Source organism: Bufo bufo, chromosome 4, assembly GCF_905171765.1.
Source record: "Bufo bufo chromosome 4, aBufBuf1.1, whole genome shotgun sequence".
Classification (NCBI taxonomy): Eukaryota; Metazoa; Chordata; class Amphibia; order Anura; family Bufonidae; genus Bufo; species Bufo bufo.
The window spans coordinates 307,666,674-307,679,902 of record NC_053392.1 but is presented as its reverse complement, the minus strand read 5'-3'; the positions used below and the strand labels follow the sequence as shown (position 1 = coordinate 307,679,902).

The 13,229-nt window shown below is 45.4% G+C and overlaps 1 protein-coding gene across 1 annotated transcript in view; it reads right to left on the bottom strand.

Moving 5' to 3' along the window:
* Positions 1 to 8,852: 8,852 nt before the first annotated feature.
* The window catches only part of LOC120999187 (peptidase M20 domain-containing protein 2-like), a 157,184-nt gene continuing 152,807 nt past the window's right edge, over positions 8,853 to 13,229 (bottom strand). The window contains exons 7-8 of the mRNA XM_040430063.1: positions 10,707 to 10,814; positions 8,853 to 9,287 (exon numbers count right to left, since the gene is read on the bottom strand). Of these exons, the coding sequence (XP_040285997.1) occupies positions 9,070 to 9,287; positions 10,707 to 10,814 (326 nt within the window). The 3' untranslated portion in view covers positions 8,853 to 9,069. The remainder of the gene's footprint in view (positions 9,288 to 10,706; positions 10,815 to 13,229) is intronic.

Sequence of the window (13,229 nt, the reverse complement as noted above, 5' to 3'; positions counted from 1 at the left end):
TGTGGACAAGCTGACGTTCATAAAAATGAACCAGGCATGGATCCCACAGGACCTGTCCATCCCTTGTGCAGATTAGACATTAACTACCTCCCCTTAACCATATATTATTGTACTCCAGGGCACTTCCTCATTCAATCCTATTTTTATTTTCATTTTACCATTATATTGCGGGGCACCCAAAGTTGAATGAACCTCTCCTCTGTCTAGGTTCCGGGGCCTAAATATGTGACAGTGGCCTGTTCCAGTGGTGGGTGACGTGAAGCCTGATTCTCTGCTATAACATGAAGACTGATTCTGTGCTGACATGAAGCCAGATTCTCTGTTACGGGACCTCTCTCCTCTGCCTGGGTGCCTGGGCCTAAATATGCGACAGTGGCCTGTTCCAGTGGTGGGTGACGTGAAGCCTGATTCTCTGCTATGACATAAAGACTGATTCTGTGCTGACATGGAGCCAGATTCTCTGTTACGGGACCTCTCTCCTCTGTCTGGGTGCCAGGGCCTAAATGTGTGACAGTGGCCTGTTCCAGTGGTGGGTGACGTGAAGCCTGATTCTCTGCTATGACATGAAGACTGATTCTGTGCTGACATGAAGCCAGACTCTCTGTTACAGGACCTCTCTCCTCTGTCTGGGTGCCAGGGCCTAAATGTGTGACAGTGGCCTGTTCCAGTGGTGGGGTGACGTGAAGCCTGATTCTCTGCTATGACATGAAGACTGATTCTGTGCTGACATGAAGCCAGATTCTCTGTTACGGGACCTCTCTCCTCTGTCTGGGTGCCGGGGCCTAAATATGTGACAGTGGCCTGTTCCAGTGGTGGGTGACGTGAAGCCTGATTCTCTGCTATAACATGAAGACTGATTCTGTGCTGACATGAAGCCAGATTCTCTGTTACGGGACCTCTCTCCTCTGCCTGGGTGCCTGGGCCTAATATGCGACAGTGGCCTGTTCCAGTGGTGGGTGACGTGAAGCCTGATTCTCTGCTATGACATGAAGACTGATTCTGTTGCTGACATGAGCCAGATTCTCTGTTACGGGACCTCTCTCCTCTGTCTGGGTGCCAGGGCCTAAATGTGTGACAGCGGCCTGTTCCAGTGGTGGGTGACGTGAAGCCTGATTCTCTGCTATGACATGAAGACTGATTCTGTGCTGACATGAAGCCAGATTCTCTGTTACGGGACTCTCTCCTCTGTCTGGGTGCCGGGGCCTAAATGTGTGACAGTGGCCTGTTCCAGTGGTGGGTGACGTGAAGCCTTATTCTCTGCTATGACATGAAGACTGATTCTGTGCTGACATGAAGCCAGATTCTCTGTTACGGGGTCTCTCTCCTCTGTCTGGGTGCCGGGGCCTAAATATGTGACAGTGGCCTGTTCCAGTGGTGGGTGACGTGAAGCCTGATTCTCTGCTATGACATGAAGACTGATTCTGTGCCTGACATGAGCCAGATTCTCTGTTACGGGACCTCTCTCCTCTGTCTGGGTGCCAGGGCCTAAATGTGTGACAGTGGCCTGTTCAGTGGTGGGTGACGTGAAGCCTGATTCTCTGCTATGACATGAAGACTGATTCTGTGCTGACATGAAGCCAGATTCTCTGATTCGGGACCTCTCTCCTCTGTCTGGGTGCCAGGGCCTAAATGTGTGACAGTGGCATCTTCCAGTGGTGGGTGACGTGAAGCCTGATTCTCTGCTATGACATGAAGACTGATTCTGTGCTGACATGAGGCCAGATTCTCTGTTACGGGACCTCTCTCCTCTGTCTGGGTGCCATGGGCCTAAATGTGTGACAGTGGCCTCTTCCAGTGGTGGGTGACGTGAAGCCTGATTCTCTGCTATGACATGAAGACTGATTCTGTGCTGACATAAGGCCAGATTCTCTGTTACGGGACCTCTCTCCTCTGTCTGGGTGCCGGGGCCTCCAGATTCTCTGTTACGGGACCTCTCTCCTCTGCCTGGGTGCCTGGGCCTAAATATGCGACAGTGGCCTGTTCCAGTGGTGGGTGACGTGAAGCCTGATTCTCTGCTATGACATGAAGACTGATTCTGTGCTGACATGAGGCCAGATTCTCTGTTACGGGACCTCTCTCCTCTGTCTGGGTGCCAGGGCCTAAATGTGTGACAGCGGCCTGTTCCAGTGGTGGGTGACGTGAAGCCTGATTCTCTGCTATGACATGAAGACTGATTCTGTGCTGACATGAAGCCAGATTCTCTGTTACGGGACCTCTCTCCTCTGTCTGGGTGCCGGGGCCTAAATGTGTGACAGTGGCCTGTTCCAGTGGTGGGTGACGTGAAGCCTGATTCTCTGCTATGACATGAAGACTGATTCTGTGCTGACATGAAGCCAGATTCTCTGTTACGGGGTCTCTCTCCTCTGTCTGGGTGCCGGGGCCTAAATATGTGACAGTGGCCTGTTCCAGTGGTAGGTGACGTGAAGCCTGATTCTCTGCTATGACATGAAGACTGATTCTGTGCTGACATGAAGCCAGATTCTCTGTTACGGGACCTCTCTCCTCTGTCTGGGTGCCAGGGCCTAAATGTGTGACAGTGGCCTGTTCCAGTGGTGGGTGACGTGAAGCCTGATTCTCTGCTATGACATGAAGACTGATTCTGTGCTGACATGAAGCCAGATTCTCTGATTCGGGACCTCTCTCCTCTGTCTGGGTGCCAGGGCCTAAATGTGTGACAGTGGCATCTTCCAGTGGTGGGTGACGTGAAGCCTGATTCTCTGCTATGACATGAAGACTGATTCTGTGCTGACATGAGGCCAGATTCTCTGTTACGGGACCTCTCTCCTCTGTCTGGGTGCCAGGGCCTAAATGTGTGACAGTGGCCTCTTCCAGTGGTGGGTGACGTGAAGCCTGATTCTCTGCTATGACATGAAGACTGATTCTGTGCTGACATAAGGCCAGATTCTCTGTTACGGGACCTCTCTCCTCTGTCTGGGTGCCGGGCCTAAATATGTGACAGTGGCCTGTTCCAGTGGTGGTGACGTGAAGCCTGATTCTCTGCTATGACATGAAGACTGATTCTGTGCTGACATGAAGCAGATTCTCTGTTACGGGACCTCTCACCTCTGTCTGGGTGCCGGGGCCTAAATATGTGACAGTGGCCTGTTCCAGTGGTGGGTGACGTGAAGCCTGATTCTCTGCTATGACATTAAGACTGATTCTCTGCTGACATGAAGCCAGATTCTCTGCTATGGCATGAAAAGACTGATTCTCTGCTGACATGAAGCCAGATTCTCTGCTATGGCATGAAGAGACTGATTCTCTGCTGACGTGAAGCCCGATTCTCTGCTATGGGACCTCTGTCCAATTGATATTGGTTAATTTTTTTATTTTTTTAAATTCATTTCCCTATCCACATTTGTTTGCAGGGGATTTACCTACATGTTGCTTCCTTTTGCAGCCTCTAGCTCTTTTCCTGGGCTGTTTTTACAGCCTTTTAGTGCCGAAAAGTTCGGGGTCCCCATTGACTTCAATGGGGTTCGGGACGAAGTTCGGGGTCGGGTTCAGGTCCCGAACCCGAACATTTCCGGGAAGTTCGGACCGAACTTCTCGAACCCGAACATCCAGTGTTCGCTTCAACTCTAATTGAGACTTAAGACGCATTGAGCGGAGACATGCGCAGTGTATCGTCAGAGACGCTGAGGAGACAGGCAGTGCCAGCCATACTGCAGCTCACTTTTGTATCATTTTTGGGTGAGGAGGAAGATGTGTGAAGTGTTTTATTATATGGGGACAACACTGTATTACGACATATGAATGTATATTAAGTATTTATTGGAGGAGAATTTGGTACAACCCCTTTGTGGGAGGTATATACAGTATGTTCACAATATGTGGATTTCATTATGGCTTGAGAAAGGCTTGTGTGAAGCCGAAACGTTGCCTGTCTGCTGTGTTGGTTGAAAATCAATCTTGCACAAAGGAAGATGCTAGTCACGTTTCATCTTTATTTTTATATAAGCACACAGAGTGCTGTCCGCATCATTTGTGGCCCCATTGAAGTGAATGGGTCTGCATCCAAGTCATAAAAAACGCAGCTCAGATGCAGACCAAAACAACAGTCATATGCATGAGGCCTAATACAGAGCATAGGTAAAGAAAAAGTGCAATAGAGTACCTGTATTTACCAGTATGTTCCTTCACATCAGACATTTTCACAGTAAAAGTAAAAATGTGTGATGCAAAAAAAAAATAATCAGACTGCCCCTTATTGTGATTATTTTTTTTTTTTATAGTAAGTATTTAAAGGTCAGAAGTAGGAGGAAGCAGGAGCACTTTGAAGATGAGTGCACACTCCCAGGGCCGATTCTAGCTCTTCTGCTGCCTGAGGCAAAAATTTAAATGGCGCCCATTAAAAAATAGTATGAATGCCAAGTAGCCACTGAACTCCGAGACTGTCCTGCCAGATCTGGGGTTGTACAAGTACAGATAATCTTGTTGATATTACCTGAAGTCCTATGTAACACCACAGGTAACACAGTGATACATCTCTGAGTACAGACACTATAGTAGATGTTACCTGCAGTCCTATGTAAAAACACACACTAGTGTAGATCATGTGGTAGTGTTACCTACATCCTTAGTGTGCCTCCCTGTTCCTCTCCCATGGGACTTCATGCTGGCGGCGTAGCCTCCTCCTCCTGTCCTGATGCAGCTGCGTCAAGAGATAGGAACACTGTGGGCATGGAGATATGACACACACACAGGAACAGACACACACACAGGGGCAGACACACACAGGGACAGACACACTGTGCTCTCTTCACAGTGGTAATACCCTCTTGTGACCCCCTCACAGTATTTATGCCCTTCTGTGCCCCCTTCATGCAGTAATGCACTCTGTGGCCCCTTCACAGTAGTAATGCCTATTGTTCCCCCTTCATAGAAGTAATGCCCACTCTGTGCCCCCATAATAGTTATGCCCCCTCACAGTAGTTATGCCCTCTTTGTGCCCCTTCACATTAGTAATGCACTCTGGGCTCCCTTGACAGTAGTAATGCCCTCTGTGCCTCTTCACAGTAGTAATGCCCATTGTGTCCTCTTCATAGTAATAATGCCCATTGTGCCCCCTTCATAGTAATAATGCTTATTATGCCCCTTTCATAGTAGTAATGCCCACTGTGCCCCCTTCACAGTAGTAATGCCCACTGTGCCCCCTTTATAGTAGTAATGCCCTCTGTGCGCTTTTATGGTAGTAATGCCCTCTGTGCCCCCTTGATAGAAGTAATGTCCTCTGTGCCCCCTTTCTAGTAGCAATGCCCTCTGTGCCCTTTTATAGTAGTAAGTCCCTCTTTGCCCTCTTTCTAGTAGCAATGCCTTCTGTGCCCCCTTTATAGTAGTAATGTCCCCTGTGCCCCTTTATAGTAGTATTGCCCTCTGTGCCCCCTTTATGGTAGCAATGCATTCTGTGCCATTTTATAGTAGTAATGCCCTCTGTGCCTTCTTTATAGTAGTAATGCCCTCTGTGCCCCCTTTATAGTAGTAATGTCCTCTGTGCTCCTATAGAGTAGTAATGGCCTCTGTTTCCCCTTTATAGTAGCAATACCCTCTGTGCCCCCTTTATAGTAGCAATGCCTTCTGTGCCCCCTTTATAGTAGAAAAGCCCTCTGTGCCCCCTTATAGTAGAAAAGCCCTCTGTGCCCCCTTATAGTAGTAATGCCCTCTGTGCCCCTTTATGGAAGTGGTGCCCTCTGTGTCCCCTTTGTAGTAGTAATGCCCTCTGTGCCCCCTTTATAGTAGCAATGCACTCTATGCCGTGCCCCCTTTATAGTAATAGTAGTGAAAACTGCTGCCTGAGGGGAGATTCTCGTCTCACCTCATGGCAGAAACGGCCCTGCGCCCTCCAGGAGACATTAGTACAAAGAGGAAATCATATTTAGTTCCACTATATTGTAACCATATTGAAATATAAATGGAATGCTCCATGCTCAGGCAGTCAGAGCCTGATGTAGCAGTATAGTGTGCATGTCATGTCCGAGTTTATTCTACTATGTATGAAAAAGACTCACCAATTTTGTCAGGACTGGCTGACCATCTAATACAGTTGCAAGAAAAAGTATGTGAACCCTTTGGAATGATATGGATTTCTGCACAAATTGGTCATAAAATGTGATCTGATCTTCATCTAAGTCACAATAGACAATCACAGTCTGCTTAAACTAATAATGCAGCACGCCAGACCAGCAGGGTATTGCGATTATGAGGTCACGGTTAATGGGCAAGCAAGGGTTACTCACAGTTCTGTAGGAAAACCCAGATGTTGGAAAGAAAGATTAAGCAGCCAGTTCCGTCATAGGGGCTCAATACCGGAAAATAATGCTTCAGCTTTGTCCCCATTCATTTTCAATGGGGACAAAACTGAACTGAACAGAACGGAATGCTACAAAGTGCATTCCGTCCGTTTAGTTGCGTTCCCATACCAAAGAGCAAACCGCAACATGTATTTTGCTTTCTGTCCTGGGATGCAGAGCAAGATGGATCGGGCATTACTCCCAATGCAAGTTGGAACCGTTTTCTCTGGCACAATCTGTCACAATAGAAAATTGATCCGTCCCCCATTGACTTTCAATGGGGGTAATGCCGGATCTGTCTTGACAATGTTAAAGATATGTTAAAGATACTATAACCGGATCCGTTCATAACGGACACAGACGGTTGTATTATCGGTAACGGAAGCGTTTTTGCTGGACCCTGACGGATCCAGCAAAAACGCTAGTGTGAAAGTACCCTCAAGGGAGACAAAAGTGCCTGGCAGCAGTTTATTCTCATTCCCCTACTGAGAACAGTTGCACACACATGGCCTGGCTGAGCATTCATGTGGATGAGTGGATAGCTGTTGGCCAAACAAGTGAATGGGTGTGGCTAGTCTTAAAGTGGTTTTCCAGTTTGCATTAACATCCTTTACAACAGTCATGTATGAAGCTATAATTTTGTAGTGTAATTCTGTAATCTTTATTGCTTCTATCTTCTGTTCTACGGTCACATGACCATGTCCATGGTTGTGTCAAAGCAGCAATAGGAGCAGTGATAGGGGAGTGTCTATGTAATTAGCTTTGTGGGGTGAGCTATAAATTAGCTAGGGGTGATTAGGGGCAGTGCTAGAGAGAGTAGAATTGCATCATGAGTTTGGTTGGCTACACAAAGTGCTACATACAGAAAGGAAACATACAAGAGTTATTTGTTAACATAGAAAAAACAGGTCAGGAGAGTCCAGACTAAATAGAAGTAACTACATAAACATATCTGTTAAAAGCCATAGTGATCCTGGAAATCCCCTTTAAAACTGACATGTACATGAGTTTCCATTTATAAGTCAGGTATTGGATGGTTTGCCTTTTACATAGTAACATATTAACATAGTACATAAGGCCGAAAAAAGACATTTGTCCATCCAGTTCGGCCTGTCATCCTACAAGTTGATCCAGAGGAAGGCAAAAAAAACCCTGTGAGGTAGAAGCCAATTTTCCTCACTTTAGGGGAATAAAAATTTCTTCCCGACTCCAATCAGGCAATCAGAATAACTCCCTGGATCAACGACCCCTCTCTAGTAGCTATAGCCTGTAATATTATTACACTCCAGAAATACATCCAGGCCCCTCTTGAATTCCTTTATTGTACTCACCATCACCACCGCCTCAGGCAGAGAGTTCCATAGTCTCACTGCTCTTACCGCAAAGAATCCTCTTCTATGTTTGTGTACAAACCTTCTTTCCTCCAGATGCAGAGGATGTCCCCTCATCACAGTCACAGTCCTGGGGATAAATAGATGATGGGATAGATCTCTGTACTGCCCCCTGATATATTTATACATAGTAATTAGATCTCCCCTCAGTCGTCTTTTTTCTAACGTGAATAACCCTAATTTTGATAATCTTTCAGGGTACTGTAGTTGCCCCATTCCAGTTATTACTTTAGTTGCCCTCCTCTGGACCCTCTCCAGCTCTGCTATGTCTGCCTTGTTTACAGGAGCCCAGAACTGTACACAGTACTCCATGTGTGGTCTGACTATTGATTTGTAAAGTGGTAGGACTATGTTCTCATCACGGGCATCTATGCTCCTTTTGATGCAACCCATTATCTTATTGGCCTTGGCAGCAGCTGCCTGACACTGTTTTTTGCAGCTTAGTTTGCTGTTTATTAAAATTCCTAGATCCTTTTCCATGTCAGTGTTACCGAGTGTTTTACCATTTACTATGTACGGGTGACTTGCATTATTCCTTCCCATGTGCATAACCTTACATTTGTCAGTGTTAAACCTCATCTGCCACTTATCTGCCCAAGCCTCCAATCTATCCAGATCCCTCTGTAGTAGTATACTGTCCTCTTCAGTGTTAATTACTTTACACAGTTTAGTGTCATCTGCGAAAATTGATATTTTACTATGCAAGCCTTCTACAAGATCATTAATAAATATATTGAAGAGAATAGGGCCCAATACGGACCCCTGAGGTACCCCACTAGTGACAGTGACCCAATCTGAGTATGTACCGTTAATAACCACCCTCTGTTTTCTATCATTGAGCCAGTTACTTACCCACTTACAGACGTTTTCTCCGAGTCCGAGCATTCTCATTTTATATACTAACCTTTTATGAGGTACAGTGTCAAATGATTTGGAGAAGTCCAGATACACGACATCCATTGATTCGCCGCTGTCAAGTCTAGTACTTACCTCCTCATAGAAACTGATTAAATTAGTTTGTCCATCCAGTTCGGCCTATGATCTAACAGAGAGATAGCTTTATACCTAAGGTTGTAATATTATCATGGTGAAGATACAATTATACCGCTAAGACATAAATGGCAATGAGTATTAGAAGGGTTGTGAATGAAGGCATTATTCATTTATTTCACAGATTTGCTGATTGTTATAATTGTGTCATTTACATTCATACATAGAAAGCCATCGAGCAAAACTATTAAAATGACACCATTTAGAAGAAAAGGTAGAAAGACATGAAAGTTAACTAGGTATTTTTTTGATTATTATCTAGCGTATCTATAGTAAGTAATGCTACTAAATTACATAATGATATAATCAGTGTAGTTATATTCCCCAATTATTACACATTATTGTGTTGTGTTTTTAATATGAACTGAAGAACACCCTGCCCTGCAGCTCAAATCTCTGGCTTTATTCATTCCAGAAGGAATGTCTTCCATTTCCTTCGCCATCTTCCAGTCCTGGCGAATACTTTCTAGCAAATCCGGGTTGAAGATCACATCTAATGCAGTCATTGCCAATGATTTTGCAGTACGAAGTGTGTAATATTGAGCTTCTTCTGAGCCTGTTAAAATAGAAAATACAATAACAGAAAATGAATACAGAATAATTTACATGTTGAAGATTGGCCAGGTAGTCAAATATACTTGTAGGGACACTGATGTTGGCTTATCTTTATACTATTGAAATATCTATCGAACATTCTCTTAAACAGGTTATCTGGCCTTGGAGCTGAATAAACTCCACTCACCTGTCCAAATACCCGCTGCTGCCCCATTCTCACCCACTTCTTGCCCCCCCAGGACCAGGAAGTGGCTTAATCCCTTGACTACTGCAGCCAATAGCAGGTCTCAACGGTCATAGTGGCTTAAATGCTACTTCACAGCAGTGAAGTACCATTCCAGCCACATGACTTCTGAGACCTGTGAAATGCCAGGTCCTGTGGGAAGTGGGTTTTTTCATGTTCAGGGGCACAAGTTACGACTGAAGCCCAGACAACCCCTTTAAGTAGGCAACATTTCAATTTCACTTAAAGGGAACCTGTCACCAGTTTTTTTCTGGTGTCCTAACTAAGCGCAACATAAATAAGTGACTGATTCTGTTAGCAAAATGCTGGGTCACTTTCTTTAATTGACCCAGTCAATCTGCCAACATCTTGTATTGAAAAGCTCCAGCTGATAATGATGAGTCCTGAATATTCATGAGCTCCTGACTCTCCCCGCCCACCTGCTGCTGAGTGACAGTTATTTTCCATATGAATCATCAGCAGGTGGGCAGAGGAGTGGCTATAGCTGTTAATTAAATAAACGCTGGACTCAATGACATCACGCTGGACTCAAATCAGCTCATTAGCATGTGGCATGTGGCATCTTTGTGTGTATATTATGAGGTAACCATCTGTCACACCAGTAAGTGAATACATCTAAGGTACTTTTTAGTAGTTAATGATTGTATATAATTAGTTAGATTATAATCAAATATCCACATGACAGGTTCCCTTTAAAGAAGCACTCCCACAGAAAGTTTTATTCTCAGACCTCTTAGAAAGGTCCGTGATGTACGTGAAGGTAACCTTCTTACCAGTGACTATATTTGTGAGTTATCCCCTCCCTTCTGATCCTCAGCTGTGTCATGTGACCAGCACTCTGAATTTTCAATAACACAGCATCTTATTTGTGGACACTGACAAGAAGTCAGTTTCTCTATATATTCCTATGGGAGCCTCAATGTCAGTCTCATAGAAATGAGTAGTGAAGTAACTAAGTTCCTGTCCTGTGGTCAGTTGGTCACATGACACAGCTGAAGATCAAAAGGGAGGGGATAACTCACAAATAAAGTCACTGGTAAGAATATTACTTCACTATAGCAGTCTAACTGGTCAGATAAAAATTTTTGTGGGAGTGCTTCTCTAAAGGGGTTGCCTGAGTTCTAGATATTGATGAGTTATTCCATTCAAGTGAACGGGTTCCCTTTAAGTGCTTACCCGCAGCTTCAGTATATTCTGCAGTATGATTAAAGGCATTCGAACCAATGTAAAAATAGGGATGCAATCCGGGAACTTCATAGGTCACATTTCCAAAATCTGTTGACCCTAGAAATACATAAGATGCAAAACAAAGGTTACACTTTCTAATGATAAATGTTTATGAAATCAGTTTGAATTCTACATCTTTGATTTTATTTTGTAATTTAAAAGAGTCTTTACTCTGCATAGGTCATCAATATCTGATCAGTGGGGGATAGACACCCAAGACCCCTGTGGCCGTCTCCCTGCTTAAAATCACGGAAAAAATACTAAACATCCTGCAACCCGGGTGACGCTAGGAATGCTCGTCCCCGTTCCCACCTGCCATTAGCTGCCACCCCCCCCAACACCGGATGTTTGCATCCGTGAAGGGGTAGAAGCAGCAGCGGTGGTGCGGGGACCAGGAGCGGCGCAGGGAGCGGGGACCTGGGTAAGTATATTCAGTGTGGGGGGCCCAGCATATGGGGGCGGGGCTATTTTTAGGATTGGATAACCCCTTTAAATGTCCCTCTTTTAGGTCTGAGATAAAGATTTGCATTATTACATTTACAATATTGAATGTGTTTTCCTGTTTCCTATCTGTATATTAAAGGGACACTGTCACCAGGATTTTATTTACTGAGCTAATAACATCACCACATCAGTCTCCACGATTTACATAAAAAAATACTAGTATTACTGCCCTGTATCTTTAATTTTGTCTATAAAATCGATTTTATTAATATGCAAATTACCTCAATAAGGAGCACAAGGGGACGTCCCTGCGGCAGTTGGAGCCCAGCCGCGCCCATTACTTCGGAGCCCAGTACCGCACACTGCTAATTTATTCACTCCTCTTCGCCGGCGTAATGGTTGTGCAGCGCCCATAATCCCGCGCATGTGCCCTGGATACACATGTCAGCGCCAGCGCGGTGTCCTGGCATCGGCCTCACAAAAGTCATTGCGCATGCGCCAGCTTCGCTCGATTCGGAAAGGAAGAGCCGAGCAGCGCGACATGCCGGGCAGGCGGAGGACGGAGGAGCAGGGGCAGCGAAGCGCGGGATTATGGGCACTGCACAAACATTACGTCAGCGAAAATGAATTAATAAATTAGCAGTGGGGCGGTGCTGGCCTCTGAAGTAATGGGTGCGGCTGGGATCCAACTGCCGGAGGGACATCCCCTTGGGCTCCTTATTGAGGTACTTTGCATATTAATAAAACCGACTTTATAGACAATATAAAAGAGACATAGGGCAGTAATACTAGTAAATTTAATGTAAATTGTGGAGACTGATGTGGTGATGTTATTAGCTCAGTAAGTAAAATCCAGGTGACAGTGACCCTTTATAGCCCGCCTTGCATATTATTTCATTGTTTTATGCATTGGATTTTTTAAATTTTTATACTGAGATGATTTTTGCGCTATTGTGTAAAAAAGAAAAACTATCAAAGTATATAAATATGCAGGGAAAGTGGATCTTTCACACAATAAACCCTAAGTGTCCCTCTTTAACTGTCCAAAAAGTTGGGAGGTATGCTTTCTTGCGTAATATATGCAGCAATGTACCACCTGGTCATTATATTCAGTGACAATCATATTGCTCTTTGTGCTCTGTAATTCAGAACATGGAGACCTTGTGCCTCATTGTTATGCGATAGTGAGTGATCCCTCTGTCTTGTGTTTTTTTTAGATATACCCAGGAAACACCATAATTAGTGATGAGCGAAGTATTCCAAAATTCTATTCGGCTGCTTCGTCGAATTTTACAAAAAAAATCACTTTGTGACGTGTGTGCCAATGACAAGGAGCGGCGATTGCGCTTCTCCCCGTCATTGTACCCCTCAGATGCCACGTTCATAGCTGATCGTGGCACCTGACATTGATATTACAATGTAACATAAAAAAATAAATAATATGGGGCGTGGCCAGCAGCCGAGCGGAGTGAACGTCCTTTACAGCAGTTCCTGCGGTGGAGAACTAATCCTCCCACATCCTCACCCTCCTACCAACTCCGGGACCTTAAAACCCTCATATACGGTCCCCTCACACCTTAAGCTCCCGTTAGAGACATTTAGGGAGCTTCTAACACACGGGCAACCAGAGGATTAATCTGACACCTAGAAGCAGATCCCCGGCCTAAAGTGCCAGCAAGAGCGCGACCGGCGAAGTGCCCTCCGATACACAACTGGAATTGCAGTAAAGCACAGAGGACGACGTCTTGGATCTAACACAAGACAGGTCAGCAAGCACTCCCACATTGCCCACATTTTACCATTTAGGCCCGGGCTGCTCCTGTGGTGGCGACGCCATCTTTGCAAGCAGAGCGCATCTACGCTTCCTCCACAGCTCCAGGCAGGAAGAAATGCCGGGACCACCTAAGGCCACATTTAAGCACCCAAACCACAGGGGCCAGCGTCCCAGCAGAAACAGAAGGTGGGTCCTGTGCCCAGTTAGCAGCGGGAAGCAAGAGGGTCAATAAGAATAGACATGCAGTGTCACGG